This window comes from Gymnogyps californianus, chromosome 6, assembly GCF_018139145.2.
Source record: "Gymnogyps californianus isolate 813 chromosome 6, ASM1813914v2, whole genome shotgun sequence".
Taxonomy (NCBI): domain Eukaryota; kingdom Metazoa; phylum Chordata; class Aves; order Accipitriformes; family Cathartidae; genus Gymnogyps; species Gymnogyps californianus.
In genome coordinates this window covers 16,085,380-16,112,712 of record NC_059476.1, presented here as the reverse complement: position 1 = coordinate 16,112,712, position 27,333 = coordinate 16,085,380, and the positions used below count along the sequence as shown (strand labels likewise).

General features: G+C 41.3%; 1 protein-coding gene across 2 annotated transcripts; it reads left to right on the top strand.

Annotated features, from left to right (window-relative positions):
- On the top strand, positions 1 to 26,271 carry OGA (O-GlcNAcase). Of its 2 annotated transcripts, XM_050899448.1 has the most exons (16): positions 1 to 436; positions 4,240 to 4,291; positions 4,625 to 4,722; positions 5,970 to 6,100; positions 6,784 to 6,955; positions 8,001 to 8,099; positions 8,278 to 8,562; positions 9,130 to 9,288; positions 10,564 to 11,174; positions 11,576 to 11,750; positions 15,305 to 15,390; positions 16,256 to 16,360; positions 17,975 to 18,060; positions 18,908 to 19,100; positions 22,224 to 22,383; positions 23,169 to 26,271. In XM_050899448.1, the coding sequence occupies exons 1-16, from the start codon at positions 250 to 252 to the stop codon at positions 23,303 to 23,305; spliced, it is 2,736 nt and encodes a 911-aa protein (XP_050755405.1). In that variant the 5' UTR covers positions 1 to 249; the 3' UTR covers positions 23,306 to 26,271. The 2 variants fall into 2 exon arrangements, with proteins under 2 accessions (XP_050755405.1, XP_050755406.1); XM_050899449.1 differs by lacking the exon at positions 9,130 to 9,288.
- Positions 26,272 to 27,333: the final 1,062 nt, after the last annotated feature.

Below are 27,333 nucleotides of genomic sequence, written 5' to 3'. Positions count from 1 at the left end.
GCGGCGCTAGAAGCTCCCCCGGCCCCCGCGGCGGTCCTTCTGCGCCTCTCCGAGCGGGGCGGCTGCCGGCAGAGCGGTGCGGACCGGTTGGGGCCGGTTCCCCGCGCAGGCGCAGGGCCCCGTAAACAGGAAGCAGCGGCGGCCCGGAGCGGCGGAGACAAAGGGGTTGTGGAGAGGGGAAAGGAGGGACTCAGGTTGGCTCGGCTCGGCCCGGCCCAGCGAGCGGGGGTCCTGGCGGCGGGCGGCAGGATGGTGCAGAAGGAGGGGCAGGCGGCGCTGGAGGAGCCCCAAGGCAGCCCGAACCCGGCCGGAGTGCCTTGCGCTCCCTTAGAGCCGCCGGGCGCCGCCGCGGGGCCGGTCCCGGGGGGCGAGGAAACCGACACCGAGACGGAGACCGCGCTGGGCTCCCGCCGCTTCCTCTGCGGCGTCGTCGAAGGTAAGAGCTCTCGGAGGGGGTATCCGATATCGCTGGGAGACTGGGGGCGTGAAGGGACGGGTGGGTGTTCCGGGGGGGCGGGGGGCACGACAGTATCCCCGGGAGACTAGGGGTATTTGGGGGGGGTGTCGGTATCCGCGGGAGACCCGGGGGGGACTGGTCCCAGCTGGCGCTGCTCTTCCCCGTCTCCTCCCCCGACCCGTTGAGACGCCCGGAGGAGCCCGCTCTGCGAGGAGGGTGGTGCGCGGTTCTTGGCCGGGGCTCCCTCCGCTAGAGAGGGCTGGGGGGTGGGGAGGAGCTGCGGCTCCCGGGCGGGGCTGCTGCCCCTGGGGCTTGTGCTGGAGGCTGTTCGCTAGCAGGGAGTGCCCTTTGATGGCAGCTGTTCCGCGGGGTGAGGGCAGGCCTGGCACCCCCAGCGGGCCGATGATTCCTAATGGAGGCTGAGGCAGTGCTGTGGCTCGCTTGCTACTACGTGTCTAAAGGGGGAGGTGGGAGAGAGAGAGAAGAGCTACTGTGTGGTTATCCCAGCTGTACATGCTCTTCCCTGAGCGCCAGAGGCTCAGATTCAGTTTCCTGGGTAGGGAATAGGGGATTCCATAGACATCTGTTCTGGAATTAATATTAAATGCTCCTGTTCTCTAAAGTGTTGTAGCTTACCATCTTAACTGTGCTGTAGAACAGTCCTCTTCTGTCTTTTGGCGTAGTTGCAGCATTAAAAGGTTTAAATTGTTGCAGAAGCTGCAGAATAAAGGGATTCCTTTTGCATTTCTCACTAACTACAGAATTTATGTGTATTTCTGACAGGTCAGTTAAGGTAGGTTGTTGAAAGCCAGCAAGAAAAATGGTTTATTCCCAACATAATAGTTGGTTTGGAATTATTCTAAATTCCTGTGGACTGCTATTATTTCTGTACCTATAATGAATCTCCAGTAGGAGAAAAAAAAAATGATTAACAGATGGAATGGAGAGGGAAACAGGCAGTTTGTCAAAGTCAGGATCTGCATTGCTTGCAGAATGCCTTTTGTTCATATCTTAAAAAGAAAAGACCATTTGGCTTCTGCAAATGTCACTGTGCGAAGTGCACTAGGCCCAGTTAATGCCTTTATTTTTTAGCACTTACTGGGGCTTAAACACAGTCAGCGTGGAGAGAGATGTCTTTACTTTGTTAATAGACTTAATTCTGTGAAGATAGATGCTAAATTGAAGGCTTTGGAAACAGATAGCAGTGCAGAGAAATACGGACTGTAACAGCATGTTTTCTCATGTTCCTGCTGATACACCTTGACCATGGATCACCTGTTCATCCAGGTTTATATCAGAACCACTGTGTATACCATAATCATTTTTCTTGTCATCTCTAGTTACATTGTTGATCTTCTCTGCATATATTTTGGTAGAGGTGTTCTTGACTATACTGTGCATAAAACAAAGAAAATGGCCTCTGCCCAATGAAGCACTAACACTAGTTAGGAGTTGCCAGTCTAACATTAATATGCATACAGGAAAAAAAGGAATAGGGGAGTGTTTAAAAAAAAAAACCAAACAAAAACAAACAAAACCCCCAAACTGTTGTGGTGAATGAGGTAAAAGGTAGTGGGTCAAAACATCTGTCTCTTTAGTGACTCACAAGAATTATAGGGGTAAGAGAAAAAACAGGGATTAAGTTCAGAAGTGAAGAGAAATGTAGTGCAGCGGTTAACACAGACTAAAGGTATGGTGAGATTAAAGCAATGGGATGGAGAGTCTGGGCCCCTTGTAGAAAAAGGGGGGGCAGAAATTGGCCAAATACAGTGTGTGTACTCTAAGAATGTGAAGAGCTTATGACTGATATCAAATTCACCATTTTTTGGGGAGTAATAAGATCTAAGAGAGTCCTGGATGGAAAGCTCTGGTGCTCTGCTGCCAGGATATATCCTGGCTTTTAGTGATGGAGAGTGTGGTAACTGGGATGAGGTATTTGGCATGATCTGTTGGCTTTGTATTAACCTGACACACAGTCTTGAGGGAGTAATACAAAACCAGGTCAATTTTTAGTTGGACAGAAAGATCCAAGAATTGTCATCAGCTGGTGACATCAGTAATCTAAGAAATGTGGTGACAGATGGAAAAGTTTCGCTTCAGATTAGCATGTTCTCTTCAGTCTTATTTAATTAGTTTTTGTTATCTGATTTTCTTTTTTTTTTTTTTTTATAGTAGACCCCTGCTCTGCTTTAGGCTAGTAGGTCTGAAACAGTAGTATCATAGGTAAAGCAAAAGTATTCTGAACGAGTTATGAGACATAGGTGGTATTCATTAGGTACCACAGTAATTTATTCCTTTTGTGGGTTCTTGAGCTTCCTCAGGGCAGTATCAGTCAGAATTAGGTAATGCTAGTGAAAATGAGGAATTTGTTCTGGGTGAAATAAACTGGGAGGTTTTCATGCCTTGCAACTGCTCTCTTGTTTGTTCATCTGTTTAACTGTCCTATGTTTGTCACTGTGCAGTTTGTGAGGAGTAGTAGTTACCCAGCTTTGCCACTTCGTGGTGCCAGTTAGTCTAAGATCACTCTTTGAGAGACTAATTCTTAGAACTTGAGCCTGCTGTAAGCTTCTTAAAAGACCATTGTTCACTTAACACGTAACCGAAATACTTGTTAATATATAGAAAATGCTTCCGTTGCATCAGTGTTGAGTTTTGAAAGGTCGTAGGAGGGTGTTTTTGACCTCCATGAGACCAAATATTTACAGATTTACAATGGTGAATAGCTCTGGAAATGAAGATATTGTCTACCTTTTGAACTGGTGTTCTGTGGGGACTTGTGAGCTTTGTGTATTAGGAGCATCATTCATCACTGAGTGGCCATGCTGTTTGAAAATAAGAGCTTATTAAATTTCAGTGTTATTTTAGTCTCTGGTCTTCGCACAGACTGCCAAGCTGAAGCTTTATTTTCAAGTGCCCACTTGTGGTTGAACTGTTTGCACATAGGTCTAAGTGAATTTACTTGACTAAGAGTGCATTGAGAGTGCTTTTTAAAGTATTATGTTTCTAGAATGGAAGGATTAGATTTAAAACCAGAAGCAGTTACAATTTCCATGGAATTCCATGACTTTGAATATACGCTATTCTAGAATCACTTGTGTAGATGCTTTTATATGATTATTCAAAGACATAGTCTTAGCTTGTAAAGATGTGGGAATTGTAAAGTAAGATATCAGCTTGCAAGTTAATTTTGACAAGGAGCCTGTTACACTGAATAAAAGGAATGAAATCCTAAGCATTGTGTTGACTCACTTGCACATTTTTTTTTAATTACACATCATCTACCTCAGTATGTATTTATGTACTCTGTGCGTGTATTTAGCATTCTAATCTGTACCACTGGTTAAGCATTTTTGAGCTGGTAAATATTTTCAAGTGTCTTCAGTGTTCACGTTACAATCAAATCTATTTTGTAGGTGTCTGGAGTGATAGTTTAATTAGGTTATGACTTCAGTCTGCTCTTATAATAATGCTGACTTGACTTGTCAAGGGCATATGCTCAGGAATACAGTTTGGATTCTGAAAATTAATTGCTTCAGTGGCCAAAATGATAAGACCTTAGATCATAAGAAATGAAATAAGTTATAATTGCATTTTAAATTTAGATCAGTTTAGGTTATTACACTTTCCTAATGCTAACTAGATTTTGGGTTTTTTTCCTGCTTTGGGAAGCTTTTTGATGAATGTAGCAGAAGAGGAAGAAAATGGTGGGTTGTAATACAATGTTTCATGGAGCAGGCGTAATCTAACATCTAACTGGGTAATTTTAATCTTGTTTTCCATAGGATTTTATGGAAGACCTTGGGTTATGGAGCAGAGGAAAGAACTTTTTAGAAGGCAAGTCATGCTTCCTCTTACTGCAGCACATTCCATCGCAATGTAATCATAATCTTCCACTTAAGCCTGATAAGAATTATTGTTCTAACCTAGAGCAGCTTTTTGCCTAATATCGATATTCTTGGGGGCTCATATTCACCTTTTCATCTTGCCTAAACCGAATTTATCCACTATCAGTTATGCATAAAGTTATTGTGGCTTAATAGTATAACACAGTGTTCAACGAAGAAAAAAATAAATCAGATCAAGTAAAATAATTAGATCAAGTAAAATGTAGAGTTCCTGAATTTGTAGACTATTCTCCCAATGAAGGCTTTTTTCCTATGTTTATAGACTTCAGAAGTGGGGACTAAATACATACCTGTATGCTCCAAAGGATGACTACAAGCACAGGATGTTCTGGCGAGAAATGTACTCTGTGGAGGAAGCGGGTAATTGCCTTTATTTCCCCTCTGTGTTTTCCATAAATAGACACTTGAATGAATTGGTCTTTGCTACATATGCTTGTGTGTGTTTAATCACAGTAGCCATTTCCAAAGGTGAGTGGAGACCTGTTCTTAATACCCTGCAGATGTATTTAGTGGAGCTTTGGTACAAGCATGGATTTACTTCTTTTGACTATAGCTCTACAGATGATTTCTAAAACTGCTTTTAAGGCTTTGTCTTATGAGATTTACTTTTTTGCAGGGAAAGGTTGCTCAGAATTATTCCTCTGGTTCTTGAACATCTGGGCCATATTTTGAAGTGGAAATTATTTGCTTCAGAAAAGAAAAAAGATTGATGAGCAAATAGCATGCCCTTTAATGTGATTCATTAAGTGCTTGTCTCAGTGAAGAGAGTACCAGTCAGAAAAGCAGCTTCTGACTATTTAGTCAGAACACAAAGACCTGTTTAAGCTGGTGTGAGGCTTTTTATCCACCTCTGACATTTATGGGATCTACAGTGTTTTATTAGCCTGTGGGGATTATCATTTTCCTTGGGTGAGGGGAAAAATGATACTCGCTTGACATTAAATAATCCTTCGTGGAGGCCACTTTGAATCACTGCAGAAATATAATCTAAAGGATACTGCAAGATAATTGCCAATAGGAACAAAGATTTTTAAATATTCTAAAAATAATTTTCTTTATTCATTGTATGGAAGATTGAAGTTTGTTTCTTAAAGCAACTAATTCTGCATGGTGATGTTAAAAAAAAAAAAAAAAGCCCTTTTTCATGTGCCCTGAGCTTCGGTTATATGAATAGTATGTGAATCAGTGTCATGCAGCATATTACTACATTGAATTGTCTCTTAGTATGTGTGACAAAAGTGGAAAAAGTGAGTAATAATTCTAGAACTGTTGGTGTGCATACTGTAGAAACAGACTACATCCGCATTTGTCTCACAACATTGAGATAATTTTTGAAGTCTTTTAAAGATTTTAACATGGAAAATAACAATACAAGGATAGTTGTTATATTCCTTTTGGCAAAATTTCTGAGAACTTTTCCAAATAATTTGGTGCTCTTTGCTGTGTTAGTCTTAAGCAATTCCAGCAAATTTTTTTTTTTTTAATTATTATGGTAGCAGAGGCATCTGCATTTTATAATTTACTTATAATGATGTCTGAGGTGTTTTTTGTTGTTTTTTTTTTTTTAAATTGTTGAATTCTCTGGAATATTTGAATTTGATTTCCAGAGCAGCTAATGACTCTAATATCAGCTGCACGAGAACATGAAATAGAATTCATCTATGCAATCTCTCCTGGACTTGACATCACTTTCTCCAATCCTAAAGAGGTATCCACATTGAAACGCAAGCTGGACCAGGTAAGTGTGACACAAACTTACCACAGTTACAGTGCTACTTAATTTGAAAACTTCAGTACCCTGCTCACTCTTGCAACTTTTCACTAGCTTCTTTAATGTTTTCAGCACAAGTGTTAGTTTGGACACCTCTGAACAATTCTAATGGATGTGTTCAGGTTGCATTGCAGAAGTGGCCAGTGATCATCTAGATCTTAAAAAAAAAAAAAGTTTCATCTTGTATTGGATTCTGAAGGCTGTTCTTGGGAGCTGGTCTTCAGAGTATTTTAGGGCATTAAAGCCAAGATGCATTTCTAAAGCAAGAACTCTTATCCACAATAAATGCCTTCGGAGGCAGACCTGACATCCGCATCTTCTTTGTTCTCCTAACTGACTCCTCTCCTTTGTCCAAAAGCTATTACAGAGTGAGCTTTTTTCCAGCTGTCTGTCCAGTGAGATCAGCTTTGAATTGTTAAAACTGGAACAGATTGCAGGTCTTTAGAGGTCTGATCTTTGAGAGAAGCAGAGCAGTGGGTCAGAGACAGGCATTCATTGTGAATAGATACCAAAGTCTGTCTTGCCTCCCCTATCTTCTCTCCCCCATTCCTGTAGCTTTTCCTTTAAGATAGATTAGATTTTAAAATTTTATGGTTTTGTTTCTTTTTAATTTAAAAAATTAAACCTTTTGCTCTTGTCTTTTGTATTAGGTTTCCCAGTTTGGCTGCAGATCTTTTGCACTGCTGTTTGATGATATCGATCACAACATGTGTGCAGCAGACAAAGAAGTTTTCAGTTCCTTTGCTCATGCTCAAGTCTCAATCACAAATGAAATTTATCAATATCTAGGAGAACCAGACACATTCCTTTTCTGTCCTACAGGTAGAATGAGATGAATCATTTAGTTCAGCCTTAAAGGAGGGGGGCTGTTATCTTACTGGTTGAAAAGCTGGTTTAATATTTAATCCCTGCTTTAAGGAGTATTTTGGGGTTGTTTGAAGGAATTGACTTATAAAGAAAGGTTCAAGTAATTCAAATATGTGCAGAGTTTTTGCCAAATCTACACATCTCTGAAAGGCTTAATGCCAAGCGAAGAAGGCAGCTTGATAGAATGGTTCAAGAAGTTTGAACTGAAAATTAGGTTAAAGGAAGACTTCTGTGTGACTTGTACCAAAATCTTTTTGCTTCTTGATCTGGCTAGCTGTTAGTTTCTTAGACCTCTCTTAAAGTAGAAGTACAGCACAATCTGTCCTCAGTTCTGTCATTGGTACCTGTTTTTAATAAGATTGCCCATTTTCACTAGTTGCTGAGTTGCTTTATTTATTAAAAAATAAGATGACTTGCAGTTGGGTCTAATCATTGCTTTTTTAAATTGCAAGCTTCCTCTAATACCTGTAAGAATGTTGTAAGGGAGGGAGAATCACTATGTTCAGAGGTGTGGATTGTTGCAAGGAAAATTCAATTTAGTAGTAATGTTATCATAATTGTTAACTTGTTTGTCCCCTTACACTGTAGTAGTTCGGTTCTGTTGCAGAACTCCTCTTTAACTTTAAAGAGACATATGTTCTGGTGTTAATATTTTTAGGTATTTGCACTTCGTAATCAGTCTTAGGGTTTCTAGTTCCCTTGCATGTTGTCTGCTGTAACCTGCCCTTCTATTTATGGATTTGATTAGTTTTTTCCTAATTTTGACATTTGAGCAATTTTAAATAAATTCTCTACCTTTCGTTTCTGATCTTTATGCTAAGTATCATTCATAATGTCCTTTTTATTTATACTTTAGACTTTCGGGCCTTTCTTGATTAATTTTATAGAAGTTTCTCTTCTCAAATGGTAGTATTCTCTCAACGTGTTTGTGGCACAGTTGGGTATGTTGTCACACATGTGCATCCTTCTACTAACAGTGACATTCTCTTTTCCTGTGCAGAGTACTGTGGAACTTTCTGTTATCCAAATGTTGCCCAGTCGCCGTATTTACGCACTGTAGGAGAAAAACTGCTCCCTGGCATCGAGGTGTTGTGGACAGGTAAAAATTGTTTGGTTTGGTGGTTCTTGGTTTTGGTTTGTTTTTTTTTTTTTTTAGTTCACTGTTGGTGTTAAAAATGATTTCTCGTAAGTATTTAGTAAAATAAACTGTCCAGCTACTTGGGGGTTGAATCTTCAAGTATATGCAAAGCCCTCTGATTATCCTGTTTCCCTCTTAGGTCCGAAAGTTGTATCCAAAGACATTCCAGTAGAGTCCATTGAAGAAGTTTCTAAGATCATTAGGAGAGCACCAGTTATCTGGGATAACATTCATGCTAATGATTACGATCAAAAGAGGCTTTTTCTTGGGCCTTACAAAGGTCGGTCAACTGAGCTCATCCCTCGACTAAAGGGAGTTCTGACCAATCCAAACTGTGAATTTGAAGCCAATTATGTTGCTATTCACACGCTTGCGACCTGGTACAAGTCTAACATGAATGGAGTGAGAAAAGATGTGGTGATGAGTAAGTATGCGTAACTGTCTGCTGGGATCTATGCTTAACCATATAAGTCAAACTGATTTTTTTTTTAACGATTCTAGCCTTTCCTCACCAACTTTTTGGTTTTAAGATCAGCTAGCATTTTCTATCCCATAAGTAAGTGGCAGTTGCCTGAAAGATAATGAGCATCCAGCTTGTTTTGTTGACTTCCTGGGAAGTATCTGTAGCACATGCTATCAGAGAATTTCTTAGTCTTGAAAGGTATCTGTGGTTGTACAAAAAGCACTCTCAGCAAGCGATTTTAGTGTCCAAATTTGACATAAGTGTCCATGGATTTGATTTCATTGGAATAGAAGCAGTTATCAAAAGAGATCAAAAGAGAAACTCTGAATGCCAGAATGTCTAGTTTCTGCATACTGTTTCTGTGTTGACATTGGTGACCATAGTTTTCCATTTTGTCTAATTAAGATGTAATGCTTTGCCCTTCTTTGTGAAGTAAGGCTGTTAGAGTTCTTGAATGCCTTGTCTAACATGACTTTTTTTTTATTTTAAATGAAACTTGCATGATAACTTTTTAAAACTTGTCTCTAGCTGATACTGAAGACAGTACAGTTTCTATCCAGATTAAATTGGAAAATGAGGGGAGCGATGAAGATATTGAAACGGATGTTCTCTACAGCCCACAGATGGCCCTGAAGTTGGCCTTAACGGAATGGTTGCAGGAATTTGGGGTACCTCAGCAATACAGCAGTGAGTCTGATTTGGTATTGTTCTGGGGTTGGTAGAAAAATGGGGTTAAATGTGCAGTATTTGCATTTAGATTAAAACTATTTTACAGATCCTGGCAATTTGTATACTTCTCAGTTGGAAGTATTTTCTGCCTTCGTAATTGGGGAAACCTTAATAAAGAAAGAAGAATGCTTGACATTCTGCAGCGTGCCTGTAGTGCCCTGACTGATCAGCAGAAGCAACCTTGATGTATGATCCTTTGGCAGTCCTGCTATGAGACAGGAAGGTCTGGATCTTGCTAGTCCCAGTTGTTACTAGACTTCCATGGGACCTGAGAGAATAGGAAGAATAGTCTTTTTTTGAAGTGGGTGTTAGATTATTGTAAACATTAGTTCTGGCCCAGAAGAGTCTATGTTCTTCCAGTTGTTTTAAAATGGCTTTATTTTTCTGAGTTTCTGTCTACAGAAACCAGCTGGGTTCCTTCCAGCACTGTACACCTTTCTTGTAGCAATAGGAGCTTGGGATCTGAGGTAAAATCTGTTTTTCTCAAATGTGGGTTTCAGATGGTCAGAGTGCCCTTCTCTGATAACTGGAGGTGGAATGGAAGAACCTCTTCTCCTCCCAGCTCTGCTCTGGTGCAGTTATCCTTTTGAACTGCTGTAGGGTTTTGGATCTTTCTAAAACTCAACTGCAGCAAAAACATTGAGTGAGGAGTAGTAATTAAGGCGTCACCTTCCTCCATTTTCACAGAATAGTTTAGGTTGGAAGGGACCTCTTGAGATCTCCTAGTCTAACCACCTTGCTCAGTAGGGTGAGTTAGAGCAGGTTGCTCAAGACTGTGTTCAGTCAGGTTTTGAATGTCTCCATTTTCCTTAGGTTAAAGACATTTTTTCAATTGAAATATTTAAGCATCAGTCCTTTTATTTTGAAGTGTGCTCTATGTCCAAGTAAAACTTTAAAGAGTCAGTTGATGCAGAGGAAAAAAGTTAACTTTGAGAGCTTTTTATTCTTATGGCATAGTCAGAAATGTTGCTGGCAGCACATAAAAATTAACTAATTTTCCTAACTTTTTCCCCATCCTATCTTTGCTTGCCAGTTATGCGGAGGGGCAACTTGCAGAAAACAAAGTCAATAGTTAGAATTACAATGACAGAAGTGAACAGGTAAAGTACCAAAAGGAAGCTGCACTGATCAGATGCCGTGGCAACAGAATCATCCATGATTTGCAGAAGCTGCTGATTTGAATGTTAGTTGGCAGATAATGAAAACTCTAAACTTGTTTCTTCTTATTCTCAGGTAGGCAAGTGGCCCACAGTGGTGCTAAAACTACCGTAGGGGATGTAGGGCCTCTGGTGGCACCATCCTCTTTAAATGCAGCAACTGTGGTTACCACAGTTTACCAAGAACCCATCATGAGTCAGGGGGCAGCGCTGAGCAGCGAGTCACCAGCCTTGGTAAAGGAGGAAGAGAAGAAGCAATCTGATGAGGAACCAATGGACATGGTGGTGGAAAAACAAGATGACACAGACAAGAATGCTAATCAGATACTGACAGATATTGCCGAAGCCAAGATGGCAGAGGAGTTGAAGCCAATGGATACTGATAAGGAGAGCATAGCTGAATCAAAGTCCCCAGAGATGTCTATGCAGGAAGACTCTGGTAGTGACATTGCCCCTATGCAGACTGATGAGCAAATTAACAAAGAACAGTTTGTGCCCGGGCCAAATGAAAAGCCTCTATACACAGTAGAACCAGTGACTTTAGAGGACTTGCAGCTTCTTGCTGACTTGTTTTACCTTCCTTATGAACATGGACCCAAAGGTGCACAGATGCTAAGAGAATTCCAGTGGCTCAGAGCAAATAGCAGTGTTGTCAGTGTTAATTGCAAAGGAAAGGATGCTGAAAAAGTGAGTATGAATCTTGTTTCTCTCCTTTCAAATCAAAATCCTGAGCAATGTTACCTGTTGTCTGTAATAGAGACTGGTGTTCTACTTCCTAGGACCTGATGGGTAGTGTTATAACTAACCACAGGTCACAGTAATTTTCATTTCTCCAGTGGAATCTACTGTTTTAAGCCCTGTAGTGCCATTTAGCTATGAAGGCAGTCTGGTGTCTGCATTTGACCAGTGTTCCCTGTACTGGCCTCACTTCTAACAGCCATAGAGAATATCCATGAGTCATGTGTGGTGTGGTAGTCCGTGCTGGTAAAATGAAGTAATGAATTGTATAGTCTTCTTCCATATTTAGAGTACCTTTCCTCTCTAGAAGGCTGTGTTTGATCTTGTGGATCTTTTGCCTCCGTTCGTAGATAGAAGAATGGCGTAACCGAGCAGCCAAGTTTGAAGAGATGTGCAGCTTGGTGATGGGGATGTTCACTCGCCTCTCCAATTGTGCCAACAGGACAATCCTTTATGACATGTACTCCTACGTCTGGGATATCAAGAGTATTATGTCAATGGTGAAATCTTTTGTGCAGTGGTTAGGTAGGTGCATTGGGAGCATTATAATCCCAGATAGTGTATTTTTTTTGTTTTTAATTAGCCCACGGGGAAAACAAAGTATTAGGCAAATGTGTTTTCTTGGACATGGGGTCTGGTTTGACCCTGTTTTAAAGGTTTTCCTGTCTCACTATTTGAAGCAATGCTTGCTGTGAATTTGCTTTGGTATTATAAGTGAAGTCTGCTGGCTGCTTAAGATTGGAGACCTTGAATTTCTTCTTGGGCTAATGAAACTTGAATCTCATCTGACACGTAAGTGTTGACTTTAACTTACTCTTGACTGAATGCACACTGGACTATGCCATGTAACTCCTTGGATACCCTGCTGTACAATTGGAAATGACACTACGAAATGTGACCACATCAGCCATCTGCTGCTTGCTCTGTCTTGATAACATTATTGCTGTCTTCAACAGAACAATTGCAGAAGCGACCTTTCAGTGGGCCTGGCCAAGAGGAAGCCGATCCTCCCAGCCCTGTGCGCATGCGAGCTTTAGCATAAGGCTATTCTGGTGCAAAATAATTTCCTTTAAACACCTTCCAAATTGCTGATTTTTTTTTTTGTTAATTTTATTTTTTGGTAATGGGTGGAAATTGTGGAGCTCTCTGGACAGATTTAGTCTGAGACTTAAACTGATCTTGAAACAATTTTTTCTTTTTTTCTTTTTTCTTTTTTTTTTTTAAATGTGTGGCTTTTTGGTTTTGGGTTTTTGTTTTGGGTTTTTTTTTTCCTTCCTGAAAGATTTTGGGGGGATCCTAAGTTGGCAGATAGCACCAGCATGGCCTGGGTAATTCTAGTGACCTCATTTCACTTTCAGGTTTCAATCCAACTGCAAGGAATATGCTGTGGACTTGCTTGACATACACAGCAGGCAGCAAAGCTGATGGTCTCACGTCACACTTTTTGTAGCTGTCACAAACCTCACAGTGGTTAACCATTACACAACCTTGGTCTAGTCCTAGTGTTTGGATTGCCTTTAAATGATACTCTTAAACACTGGCAGGTTTAAGCAGGGACAGAGAAGACCTGTTAAGTCATCGAGTCAGTCCGTGCTCAACAACTTCCTGTGTTTTGCGCTTATTAAATATCTGATCCTTGTATGTATGGTTGATAAAGAAGAAGAGCTTTTAAGACTGCCTTCTGCAAAGTATAGAGAAGAAAACTAGCTTGGGAGGAAAACTCAGCAGCATTGTAGTATGTTAACATCTCTGCCTAATGCTGTTTAAAAGCTTTAGTTTGTGCATTTTTAAGACCAGTGTAACAGAACTCCCCCAGCTTTACTATTCTTGCTGTACGTTGACCTTCAGCTAGAAAGAATGTTCTCTTTTTGATAATCTGTTTAAAACTCCAGGCCAAAGCTCTATAAAGAGAACAGTGATTCTTGTAATCTCTGAACATTGAGGGCCCAACTTACAACTGCATTTCAGAATTATCAGACTACCTACTGATTTCAGCTGAAATTGTCTTCAGTTTTCAATGTCCCTGTAAAATTGGGTTCAAGTCTTTAAATGCATCAAATATTTGGAATAGTTCACATTAGAAGCCAACTTTGTAAATATTAGCTCTGTTAACTTTTGGCTCTGTTCTATTCCAGTGCTCAAACTGGTATTAGATAGTTGAAAAAATAATTTTAAGAGTTTTGGACATGTACAGTTTAATACTCTTATGCTAACAGTGCTTCTGTGAGAGGGGATGTTTTTGTCTTCAGCTTGCATTTTATCACTAGTGTAAATATGTATAAAGCAAAGGTCTTTGATAAAATACATCGTTATATAAAGCTAAGTACGTTACAAATCCAAACAAATTAGTTTTCACAATGGTGTGCTCAATGGTCCACTGAATGTTCACTTTCTTCACCTCTCCTCCCAAGTCCAGCTAGCATTCAGTCCCTTAAATTAGTGTGGCTGTACAGTACTATGGATTACTAATGACTTCTATTGTCTTCTTCCCCATTGTGTACAGATGGGAGAATCCTCAGCACAAGTTTCTACTGCTATTGGATGGACAGCGCCAGATGTTCACAGCGCGTCGTCATTAATTAATTAAAATGGAAAGGTTTTGTCTGTGAGGCAGCTCAGATAGATTAGATGTGCAATAGGCATGAGCTGAAGTCACATTTGCGCAGCGACTAAGGCATTAACTATGTTTTTCATTTATACAGCTCTTCATTCACGCAGCTCTTTACTGTAATAATTGGAAGTGCTAGTTAAGTTGTAGTCTCAAAGGGCAGACAGATACGGTCTTCCAAGTTATTGACTAAATCTCCTTGTGAAGGGTATCTCTTTACGTGAGAATTCTAAAATGTGGGAGTAAACCAAATTCAAATTCTGATGCTTGGATCGTTTTTGAAATTTACCATACTTAGGGTAGTTTGTATTTAACTTACATTCCTAAACTCTCATAAAGGTCAAACTTGGTACACTTTGGGACTCTTTGACTAGCACAACATACTTGTCTGTACTGATCTGAGACTGTTACTTGAACAGGAGGTATATTGCTGTCCACAAAAGGAAAAGAGTATTTGCGCTGCTCATCTTGTCAGAAAACTAGGCGGGTAGTTGAAATCTCCACTCCAGATACCACGCTTTTTGGTTTGGTTTTTTTTTTTCTCCAGAGTTGTCATTTATGTTAGTTGATGAAGGCTATGGCGCCTTGCTGGCGGAACAGTATTGAAAGTCAAACAGCTAATGGAGCAAGCATGAACTAAAGCTGAGCACTTCAGTGGGCCTGCTGTGGCTGGTTGATCAGCAGGGACCCTGGTGCATCTGATGTGCTTGAGGAGGAAAAAATCAAGATGCTGAAAAGCAAAGCTAGTATTATCTGTGGCCAACAGGGTGCACTAGTTAAATTGTGAGTTAATTCCAGTTAACACTACTTAGCTTTTTAACGTGCCAGCAGCCTTGCGAAGGTATGGCATGGATTATGTAAATCTGCATAGTCTTTTGCAAGAATACTGTTTCATACAACTGTCCTGGCTGCCTGAACTGTTCCAGACTGTTTGCATACATTGCCAGTCCTAGTTTTCTGACAAGATTAGAAACAATCATTACTAAAATGTGACTTCAGAAAGGTCCATTTTTTTCAAGGGGCTGTGATAATGCAATTTGTTTGGTCTAAAATTTACAATAGTAGCTATTGAGCCATGTAGCTTCCAAGATCTCATCTTTTCATAGATGAAATGGATGTTTCTGCCACAAATATACAACAAAAGAATGTACAAAATATCTGGGAAGCTTACATAATTGTGCATGGCACCATTCTTGTGCCTTCTGGTCTGGAATGAGGTGTGTTAGCTCAATCACCTCACCTGTTCTTAGACTATTCTGTTACAGGTAGTCAAAAATTTGGAATACTGCAATTAGTGCGCAAGCACAAAAGCTTTACAAATCATACATTATTACAGCCTCCCCCCCAAGCCCTGGATTCTAGCTCAGTTAGAGAGCTTTTTCCACAAGTGTGTATTAGCTTTTTGGACATGTTAGACACCCAGGAAATCCCCCTTCTCGTAACATTCTCCGCTTGGATCTGATCTCAACAGGGTGTCGTAGTCAATCTTCAGCACAGTTCTTAAGTGGAGACCAAGAACCCTGGGCCTTTAGAGGTGGTCTAGCAGGAGAGTTCCAGGTATCAATATGACTTCACAACTGAATGACATTTTCTTTGTTTTATGAGAAACCTTTTGTTGCACATCAGAGGTCTGGAAGGATTGGTCTGCCGAAGGCTTTCTGGTCCAAAGCCCATTAGCCTTACAGCTTGGTTTAAAATAATTTTCCTCCCCTTTCTACAGTAATTTCTCAAGGAGATGCTGCCTGTCCCACGCGCATGCGAAGCGCAGCGGCTTTAGTTGTACATTTCACATTGTTTCTTTGCAGGTCGCACAGCATTTTTATCTGCGCCCGCAATTGCACAATGCGCGCATGCTTGTCTGCCGATGGGAATTCCATGAGCAAAAGGGATAGTCGTCCAAATTTTGGTTCCTCTAAATAAAGCTGTAATGCGCTTTGTTGCAAAGGTTTCGATTGGCAAATGTTCTTAAATCGCTGTTTATACCATGTTCAAATTTGTTCATGGATTTTTCAGGCGCTGTACTTTTCCCCCCTCACAGGTGCTCTGCGCGCAGCAAATTGAATCAGCGCATTGCTTTTGGGATAAAGTGTCTCCTCTGGCCAGTTAACCCTCTTCAGACCAAACCTTTCCTCCTGACATTCTATGTTCTTATACAGAGACAGTGTAGATATGATTGGTAAAAAGTACTTTAAAGCAGATAGGATTAACAGACTCTTAATGTGCGGTTTCAATTGTATATTTTAAAACACCAATTGGATATTTTCTATTCAAATAAGGTCTTTGCATTTGTAAAGCATACCAACCCCACCTTCTTCTGGGGTGCCTGCAAGTAGCAAATGTTAATTTGGGAGTCTGCAGTGCACACCCAAGAGTGATGGGTTTTGTTGTTCATACAGTCATATTAAGTATTTTGTTTTCACAGCGTTTGCTGCCTATTGATGGGGCAAATGACCTCTTTTTTCAACCACCTCCATTAACACCCACTTCCAAAGTGTACACCATACGACCCTACTTTCCTAAAGATGAGGTAACTGCTTTTGACACTTGTCACTGTTGTTGTTAGTGATGCGTTTCCTTTTGTGGCAACACTGGTTACTGCTGAGTCCCTTCATCCCCTAATCAAAGAGACGTCCCAAATGCAAGCTCACAGGAAAACTGAGGTTAAGTGACTTGCCTATGGTTCAGCAACATGCTGTGCAACAGTACAGGTATACCCACATCTTGATTCCCAGTCTCCCACCCCACCACCTTTTTAAATCTGGGTGCCTTCCCTGTTTCTGAAAGGCAAGTTAAAATTCTTCACTGCTGAAAGACGAATTTTTGCAGTGGGAACACATGCAATGGCTTAACCTTAGGGGGAGTATGTATACCTGTTCACTCAGTAATTATTGGGGTAACTCCTGGTATTCTCAGAGCTATATGGGCAGAACTTTGACGTTGTGTCTCAAAATGTGGTTGTAAAACGTGATGATATTTCAGCCAATCTTACTGTTTTAATTACAGTTGTAAACTTTTTGGTCTGGTTTTGAAAGGATTGTTGTCAAATCTGCTTTGGAGCATTTTGATACTTTGAAACCAGGAATTTTGTATTAATCTTTATCAGTTAGAGTTTTTCCCCCAACTTTTTTTTTTTTTTTTTTTGCTGAAGAGATCTGTAGTGTGGTTTTATTCCTCTTAGCTTAGCAAGAAGAATACTTGAAACTAATGTGTCAACCAACAGTTAACACTCTCTATGGATGCAGTTTAAACAATGTAAGGATTAATGTAGCTTGAACTTTGCATTTGTAGCTGCATTGAGATGAAACATGTTTCCTTTGAAACATAAGTATTTAGGTTGTTTGCAGCAGCTCAAATGAATCCTGACTTTGAAGCCAGTCAGACAGACGGGGCATGTCCTTTACCTGCTAGTTATAGGCTCTGTCCTGTGCTGTTCTTATGGGCAGTAAAGCAGCCTTTTGCATGCCTTAGTGCAGGACTGTACCTAAGCTGGTTTGTTCCTTTGTAGGCAATGGAATTGGTATTTCTAAGTCACCTGAACAATTGGTGATGCAGCTAAACATGCAGTCGTAAAGAATATTTCTTCTGAGGAGGAGTTCCCTTTTTATGAAAGGAGGCCGGAGACATGTCAAATGCAAAGCCTTCTTGTTGAAAAGTATAAAGTTTCTTATTTAAAGTGTGACTGATACAAGTTTACTCTTTAAAGAGATACAGCTGAAGATACCTTTTAACATGCAGAAAGTCAGGATGTGTCTGTCCTTCACAGTGGTTAAATTGTTGCACTTGAACATTGGAGGTTTTGAAAAGGGACTTTGTAGCAAGGGTATTGCTCTTCACTGAGTGTTTGGTAATTAACTGTCAGGATTAATCTTGTGCTGTTAAAACGTGCAGGAGGCTGACCTCCAGCCATTTCTTTCCCAGCCATTCAACTTAACCACAATGTTTTTGACGGGCAACTTTGAGTTACTTTTGGGGGGCGGGGGGAGATAGATCCTTTCTCCTAGCTGGGTGCTCTTGTTCTGTGTAGCTTAAATGCCTGTCAGTACTAGTTCACAGTGGAGCTGTTAATGAAATATCTCTAAAACAAAGTTGTTAGCTTTTGAATGTGACTGATGACTTGAAATCATCTCTTCTCTCCTCTTAGGCATCTGTATATAAGATCTGCAGAGAAATGTATGCTGATGGAGCTGATCAACCCTTCCATAGTTTACCAGATTTAATTGGAGACAAGTATGTATTAGGAATGAATGACCTACAGAGGCGGTTCTGAAGGATGAAGTCAGTTATGTCTCAGTTTATGCTCTGGTCACCTGTTGTGAGCTGTTACAAAAAAGGCTTAGCTGAAATCTCTGTATTATGACACCTATGCATCATAGTGTGCTGTTATTTCAGATTTTGTGAAAGTAGATCATGACAGTGTTCATAGTCTGTAGTTACCCTCTGGTATTTTTTCCAACCTAGTGTAGTTCCTCAGATAATTGAAATTTTTTTGAGGACCAATCTCCCAGCTGGGTGCCTTGAGTTTTTTCTGAAATACATGTTATAGATTACCTGTGCCAACTTTTAAAAAGAATAAGCAATTGTAAGTGAGATGAAGTTAAAAAAAGGCATTAAATCTGAGCTGTAAAATGAGCTACTTTGGGTATTTTTTTTTTTTTTGTCTCGAGTGTTTAATTTAGATAGAACTTTGTAAAGAGGCTGCTCTCTGAGTGTCAGGAAGGTAGTTAAGAAAGGATGTGTAACTAGTATCAAAAAATACCCAAAAGAGAAGATGGAAGAACAAGGAGGTAATGGCAGCAGAGAAACTGAGGGCAAAAGGTGAAGGAAGTTTGTGTCTCTAGTGAGTCAGAAGAGCAGTGTGTGTAGAATTAAATTGTGGGATCCTGAGGTGCAGATGTTGCCCATAGCTGAGTTTTGACAGCTGATCAGTCTGTTAATGCTTTGTAGGAACTAATTCCATGACTGGAGGACTCTGTTGCTTCTTTGGATGACCCTAGAGTCTCTTCCAGAATACCTGAAGAGCATACTTGTTCAAAGTGACCTTCTTTTGACTGAATTTGGACACTTCTTTCTGCAGGTTAGTAGGTGGTCTACTCACCCTCAGCCTGGATTATTGCTTCGTCTTAGAAGATGAGGATGGCATATGTGGCTATGCTTTGGGAACGGTAGATGTGACTCCTTTCATTAAAAAATGCAAAATGTCTTGGATCCCTTTCATGCAAGAAAAATATACTAAACCAAATAGTGACAAGGAGCTGTCTGAGGCAGAGGTTGGTATAATCCACAAGATCAGAATTGTATGCTGAACTCTTTCTTTCCAAAGCAGGTCTTTGTTGTTCTTTTGCATTTTAAGCTTCTGTGTAATTCAATTTTTGTACCTTTCTGAAGTCTTTGAGCATGATATCTGACTTCCTCAAAGGTGACAGTAAAATTATTCACTGCCAATCAGATACAGCTGTGTTGTAGTACGCCCATGAGGTGTACTTCAGTAGTAATCAATGCAGTAAATGTAAACCACCTTAATATAGAGAAAATTACATTTTGAAAATAAAGGATTGCTTCTGCTCTGTTCTCCGGCAAAATAAGATATTAGTTTCCCCATGCTGCAGGTAAGGCTAACCCCTGATAGTCACATCAGTTTAAGTATGGAAAACAAATTAAAGAGCACTTGGTTTTGATGTTAAAATCTATGAGCTATTTGTGGAGTGTGACAGCTGTAAATGGTGCAAAACAGCATCTCACCTTTAGCAAGTGCTAAAAATCAGTATCTTGAATTGTTTTTGGAAGAAATTAGAAAAAACGATGTCACTGAACTGTTGGAAATAGTGAAAAGTTCTAGCTGATGCATTCTTGTCAAGGAGAGAAATGTGTTTAATAATAAGAGGTGCTGATCCACACCTGCAAGTGGAAGGAGGTGTGGACAAAGCTGTAGCAGAGGCAGGCCCAGAAACACCACTTCTTAGCCTTTTTTTCTTTCCCTCTCAAGAGGGAAAGAATACTTCCCAGAAAGTATTCTCCAACAAGTTATCTGAATACAAAGGCTGGTGTCAGACTGGTGGGCCTCCTAAGGGAATCCTCAGCTGGTAAGGGCAGGGCAAAAATGGCATATATGGCAGTGTGCCCTTGCTTTATTTGACTAGGACTTAGACAGAGTCTTAAAGGAGGTCATGGCTCTGAGAGCGCAGGCCTTCCCACAAGCAAAGCTTCCTGGAAATGGAATGAAATTTTTGTCACCATGTTGTGAAAATGGCCACTACTTATAGGCATGTTTGATGAGGGAAAAGTGAAGTACGTTTTTAAAAAAAAAAAAAAAAAAAAAAAAGCCTTGCAGCAAATGTCAGTGTTCTGAGGCAGGTGTGACTAGAAAATATCTTAATGGCCCCACTGCCACTACTGAAGTGGAGTTAATTCTGCAGTCTATAGGTTTTATGACTTGATTCTTCTACATCTGCACAGTGCTGTGCTTTCAACTGTATATGTACATTCAGATTTTGAAACAAGGCTAATGCATATAAAGATACCGGAAACTAAAGACAGCAAAGCTGTAGTAGGTACAGTAAGGGAGAAGGGGCCTTGATTTCCAGAAGTTTAAAGCCAAACTTCAGAGAGAAAGAAGGAGGTATTTTGTGCTCATAAACTAGCTTTTCCATTGAGATGTTTAAGAACATTTTTTGCTGTTGGTACATTGCCCCAGGACTTCTGCTGCTCGTACAATATCTCAGAAAAAGCCTGTTTCTTGAGAGTATGGGCTTGAGGGATGTTCCTGGGAGTACAGAGGAGCTCTTTGTACTTTGCTCTTGAGATAGATGCTGTGGGATTTTATCCATTTAGCCTTTTGACACGATAAAGGAATGTAGAGAATATGCAGTAGTTGCTTAGAAGCCGTTGGCATTGAAGATCATGTAGGGAAAAATTTTCTCACAGAATGGGATTGATTTGGTTTCCTTTACAGATTTCTTACCTGTTGATAATCTCAGTCTCCACTTTAGTTTGAAAAGCTCCCTTTCTGTACTTTTTAGATAATTTGATTCAAATTGTTGACTTCTAATACAGTTCAGTTGTTCTCTAGTTTACTTAAATAGTTCTTGAGCCCCAAACTTCATGGGATAAATAAAATGTTTTGTTTCACAAAAGAAAAATCCAGTCCGCTGACTTGTGTCATACTCTTGTGAGCTTGTCTTGCAGTTTTGTCTAGGTTCCTGTCAGGGAAGTTTATCTGGTATCTGCTTTTCCTGAGATTAGTTATTATTGATCACAAGAGATGAATGCATCATCTCTCTAAGCGCTTCTTAGCCCCACCTGTACCCTACTCCTTGATAACCTGCTTTACCTCTTGTAGTGCTTCTGTGGCCAGAAGAAACAGGTATCACCTTTGCCTGGGTGCTTGGAGCCAGCATGGCTAGGTTTGAGCACTTTCTATGGGATTGTGCCTGTTACAGCTGTGATAAAGAAAAGCCCAGAGGAGCAGGTGTGGTTCTGAACCTGAAGTAGCTCGACAAGTTTGAAGTAGTAACTTTGAACAGAGACTCTCCCTGCAAGAGTTTGGGAGATGGCAGTTTATAGATTTGAGGGGACTGCATTTAAACCTGACCTGAAATGCTGATGTTATGGTTCCTTGTGCGATGAAGTCCTAGTTTGGGTTGTTCTGATAGTGACTTTCAGTTATAGAAGAAATGAAGTTAGGTGGCTTGTTTACTTGAACCAGTGCTCCCTAAAGGTTTTAAAATTCAGTAACCAGCAGGGAGAATGACTTGAGTATATTTCAGATTTGGCTTTGTCTACTTCTGCGTTACCTCACTTGATTGTTCCGTTCCCGTGAGTTACATGAAGTTAACGTCTGATGTCACATTCCCAAAGACCTTCCTGGGTGATTGCAATAGCCTTTAGTGATCAACAACATCCTTTAGTCATCAGGAAGGCTTATTTCAAGCTCGAGACAAATTTGCCTTTGGGGCAAGTAGTCTAAGATAATTGCGTGGACATGAGAGGTGTTTCCAGGCTGCTGTGAACCAAAGAATACATGTGGAAGGTTAGGACACTTAGAGCTAAAACTGCCCATGTAAAATGCAAAGAAAAGGAATACCTGTGCACAAACTGTTAGTTATGCGTTGGCTTATGGTTTTTCTTGCTTGAAGTATGAGTCACTGAGAAGCCCTGCAAGGAGTCTTGCATTCCTCCTTTGACAGTCTGAGAAGCTTCTGTAGTCTGCCTTTTTAACTGGAGTACAGAGAGCAATTCAGCAGGTAAGGAACAAAGTGACCATCAGAGGTGTGGTTGAAAAGCATGCTGATTTGGAGGTACACTCTGTGAGCAAAGCAGCCTCCCTTAATAAAGGTGAATGAAAATGAAAAGCTGCATGATGATTGAATGTCTGTTTCCCATATTCTTTTCAGAAGATAATGCTAAGCTTCCATGAAGAGCAAGAAGTATTGCCAGAATCGTTCCTTGCCAACTTCCCATCATTGATAAAGATTGATATCCACAAAAAAGTGACAGATCCAAGCGTGGCCAAAAGTATGATGGCCTGCCTGCTCTCTTCTCTGAAGGCTAATGGTAAGCTGCTTGCTTGCACTCAAAATTCCTTGTTTCCTAATTACGTGTTAGTTCTAGGATGCAAGGCAAACTTGGGACAGTAATATTAACATACCGTATTTGCATGTCAGCCTGAGATACTAGATTCCTGCCATAGTTGGCACTCTAGATTTAGGTAAATAATTATAAAAGCTTTTGGGTAGCTAACTTCTGCTGCTGTCTTCGGTAAAAGGTAGGTTTTCACTTCAGCCATTATCCTGCAAATTAGAAAACAGGAAGAACTGAGGGAGCAATTTGACAATGAGAGCACACATTTTTACATCTTGAACAATGCACAAATGTTTATATTTCCCCTGCTGGCATTGGTAATGATGCTTTTTCTTATGTGCGACAACGTGCACTGGTGGGTAATTACTAAAACCTTCAATATGGGGAAGTACTTGGCTGTCTGCCTTTACTGCACACCTGAGGTTCACAGTTCCTTTGCATGATTTTGTGCCCTCTTCTAGTGCTATTTTCTGAGCCAACATCAGAGTTTCAGGATGCTTTTATGTGAAATAAAAGGTGTGCAGAGGGTTTGTTCAGACTGAGAAGACGTCTGCAATGTGCAGTCCCTTTAGGGGGATGGTCAGCTATGTTGCCATAAATCTGGTCTCTTTTGGGCGCTGTGCTCCATATGGAATTGGATCAGCGATTTCATTGGGTTTAAATGTTAAAAGAGGTGGGAACTCTAGTAATACTTGATGTCTGTGCTTTTTACAGTAACTCTTCTCCTACAGTGTTTTGTTTCTTTCTTCCTTCTTCAGGCTCCCGTGGGGCTTTTTGTGAAGTGAGACCAGATGATAAAAGAATCCTGGAATTTTACAGCAAGCTGGGTTGTTTTGAAATTGCTAAAATGGAAGGATTTCCAAAGGATGTTGTTATCCTTGGAAGAAGCCTGTGAAGTGCTTGACAGTCAGCTGTTCCAGTACTGTAGTCCCTTAAGAGCTGGGCAGGTAGTGGTGGGGATCTTCATATGGTCTAGCTGCACAAAGCCAGCAATAAGCCAGCTTGGTAGAAGGGGCTATGCGAAAATCACCCATCACACATTCAGACTGTAATTTGTTGGAAGAGGATAATGCTGCTGAAAACACTGTTTTAACAAAGAGAAACCTTGTCCTCTCCTGGTCCTGTGTGAAGTGCCAAGGAATCTTGCATGGGCTATAGCTTCTCAGAGGAATCCCTCTCAATCAGTGCTGTGGTTGACGACAGTTCTCTACGTTCACGTGTCAACAGAAAAGTGGTCTCTGGCAGAAGTATCTATAAAGATGCAGGTTTTTTCTGTCGTATTCTCTGTCATAGAGCAGGATGTGCAACTGGAAGCTGCAGAAATGGGAGGGATTGCTTGTGTCAATCAGCAAATTTAAAGATATGTAGCTACAGTTCTATTTTTGACTATCTTTATGCTTGTTGATAAAGCAATGACCCATTGTCACTTCTAATGACCATTGGTTCAAGCTTTGTGCTTTGTTAGGGACAAATGTGCAGTGGTCTGTGGCAGAAGTCACTTAATGACAAACTTGTAAATTTCAGTGTATATAAACTTAGCTGTATGCTGACTAACTTTTTGTTTACCAGTTTTTGTAACTTTTTCTTTTGAAAAGTGAAATGGTATAGGTCCAAGATGGCACTTTTGAATAACCTAAAACCACAATGGAGAACGAATCTGTCCTCAGCACTGACCTTTCTTATTGTGCCTCATATCCAGGGCTAGAAACTGACCATCTTGGGTAAGGGGAGCAGATCCCAAATGATCCTTCCTTCAGATGGCAGTTTGTCACTGCTTGAGGTTGTCATCATTCTCCTGGGACTGAAACAGCAATTCACAGCGTGGTCTGCTGAACCCGTTAATTTTGGTAACGTTCGCACGGGATTGTGGATGAAAGATGGTGAGAGGGAGAGAGCTGGCCCACAGCTGGGATTTGTCCTTGGAACAGTCACCATGTTTCAGAGCCTGTTCGTACTAGTTTGATTAAATCAGGGTCTTCAAGTCCTGCACATTTGTATCAAATAACTTTTCTATAAGAAATGCCACAATAAGCACATTTTTACACATTATTTAAATGGTTACCTACTTTTAAATGTTCCAAGAGTTTAATGTTTTTACCCAGGACTGACATGTTTGGCTATGGGATGGAATCAGCATGGTGTGGGATCTGGTAGTGAGGTAGTTGCATCATTTATGAAATTGGTATTTCACAGAAGTCCCAGTGTCCCAGATACGTAATTGGCCAATGGTATACACCTTGCAGTACCTTGCTTCTTTCACCTGCTGCCATCAGCTGTCTTTATCTTCCTTTTTAATTTTCCTGGGTGTTTTTCAGTGGTGCGCAAACGAAGTTCAGTTCCTTTTACAAGCCTCCAGCTGCGTAGAAGAAGTTACGCAACCTATAATGAATGGCATTAAGACTGCAGTAATGTTATCTGTGAGCTGTAAGGGGATGCTGTGTTTGGCCTTCTGGTGCAGTCACATGCAGGATGGTTTTTTGGTTTTGTTTTTTTTTTTTTCCTTTGCAGAATGTGAACAATTTTTTAATGCGGTAGCGAAGTATTTAAGTTGAAACAAGTTCATTTCATTTTTAGAGAGAGGTACGGGGTTGTGCTATGGGATTTCATGTAAGTCAGAGCTGAATGCCACTAGTTTTTATACAGCTTTGAGTGCATGTTGAGTAGCTGATACCTTGGTTTATCAGGTGGGAGAGTTTTGTTTCTTCATGGATACCAGAGTCAACTTATTTTATCTGGATGCATAACATTACAGCATAGGATGCTTGTGGCCTTATTTCTTGGCTTTTAAGGAGTTTGCCACATTTTCTCTTCCTATGACTTTGTTATTATTATAGAAGTTAATTGTATAAGCCTATGGAATGTCAGGCCAATACCATCATTCTAGGATTGTAAAGTGATATGTTGACATATCTTTCACAGTTATGACTTTTCATTAAGGTTGGAATGCCACTTTCATTAATCTGTTTTTAGATCAACAGTATCTGTAGCAGAAAAAAACGACCTGTCAAACTGTATTTGAAGACCATGCAAGAAATAGAATAAAAATTGAGAAGTGAATGTAAATAAGAAATGCGTGTTTTGTGTATGAGGTTTCAGAACCAGAAGTGGTTCAGCAGTGTGTGCTACATCACACTGTATGTGTGGGTTGCCCTCGGGATCAGCTGAGAGAGACTTGGTCTCTGGTTTTGGTGGTGGCGATGTGTTGTGTGGTAGACACTTACCTGTGCTGGTGCTTTTCAAAGGCAGGTATTCGGTGACCCTTCGGAAGTACTCGCACCAAAGACTTTTGGGGTGGCAGTGACCTTTCTTGTTGGCCCTTCTGTGAGTAGCACAGTTGAACTTTACCTGTCTTGTAAAAACCAGTTCTTTTGAAGGTGGTCTCCAGTGTCTGGCAAAGCCAGTGTGAGCTGTGTTGCAGCAGTGCTTGTTCACCCTTTCTTACTCTGTTTTTTTTTCTTGCCGGCTGCTGGGTTTAGAGGTTGCTGAGACCCAGAAGAGCATGCCAGCGGAAACAAGGTCGAGAGATGAAGTAACTTGAGGGTCACGCTGCGTGTAAGGGGCAAACATCGTAGCTCCACAGTCTGGCCTTAGTTGTACATCCACTAAATTTAACTTGCGAAGCTGGGAACCTGAGATCGCTAAAGCAAGTACCTTCCTGCTGAGAACAACAGCCAAGCAAAAGGGATGGGTCAGGGGTACGAAATGCCGTTTTTTCCCAAGGTTAGTTCACAAGAGCTCATCCACCTGCTGTAGAAGTGCACTGGTTATGCAGTGCAAAAGCTATGTGTTGTGGAGAAAGTGGTAACACGCAAACTAAGCAGGGAAATGAGCAGTTAAAAACTTTTCCTAACCCAGTAAACGTGTGCTATATTAAAATGGTAGTTTTTTCCTTCACAGAATCATAACGTGTTGTGTATAGTCGTCTTTGTTTTCTTGAAGCCTGTTTCACGAAGTTGTGGCAGAAGTGGCAGGCCGACTTGCCTGTGTCAAACACGTCTCAGTGTGGGAGGCAGGTTTGGGCTCTGATGTTGTGCCAGGAACTTTTCCTTCAAGGGCGCGCGAAGCAGAAATGGGCTCTCTTGCCTCCCTCGCCCCGCAGACGGGTCATGTAGGTAACGCGCTGCCGCCAGCCAGATGGCTGCGGAGAGCAGCTACCGCAGAAGCAAACGGGTGCGCTTGTATAACCATTGCCGAGCGAGCGCTTGCCTTTTTCTGGGGCCAGGTTTGACTTTTCAAACCTCTTCAGTCGTGTTTTTCTTGAACCGACTCCAGCTGGAGCAGAGCAAATGGCCCGCTGGTGGAGGTCTCCTCTGTGGTGGGAGCAGAGCCAGCTTCTGACTGAGAATGCGGTGTGAGCTCATCGTTAGCAGGGTTTGTTTTAATTCGGCTGTTCCCCCCGTCCACCCCTGCAGCGCGGACCAGGCTGCTCCTCTTTCTGCTTTGAAAGGCCAGTCGGGCCCTCCGCTCCCCGCGATAGATTTTTTTGGGGCAGGATCTTGCCTTCTGTGCTCAAAGGCTCCTGCACCGCAGTCCCCAGTGTCAGATCAGGCTGCTCTCGCCCACGCTTAAAGGAGTATTGATGAGCAGGTCCCTCCCGTTGTGCCCCTGCCTCGGCCCCTGTTCCCCTCCTACTCCTCTTTATGCCCTTGGCCTTCTGCCTCTCCTGGCTCTGTCGGTGCCCTGTATCTTCTCCCCAGTGTCCGGGAAGGCTGGTGCCCTGGAGCCAGGATGGTGCCCATGGGAAGGGCAACCGTTAGGAAGGGCCCTGTTTCCGGTGTGGCGTTTCCACAGCTGGCAGTGTGGTCAGTATATGCACTGGCTGAAGGCCCGGGATGGGTGGGAGACACACACCCCACCCCCCCCCACCCCCCACCCCCAGTTAAAGGATGCAGTGGTGTCTTTCATGTCATGGGTGGCTTTTGG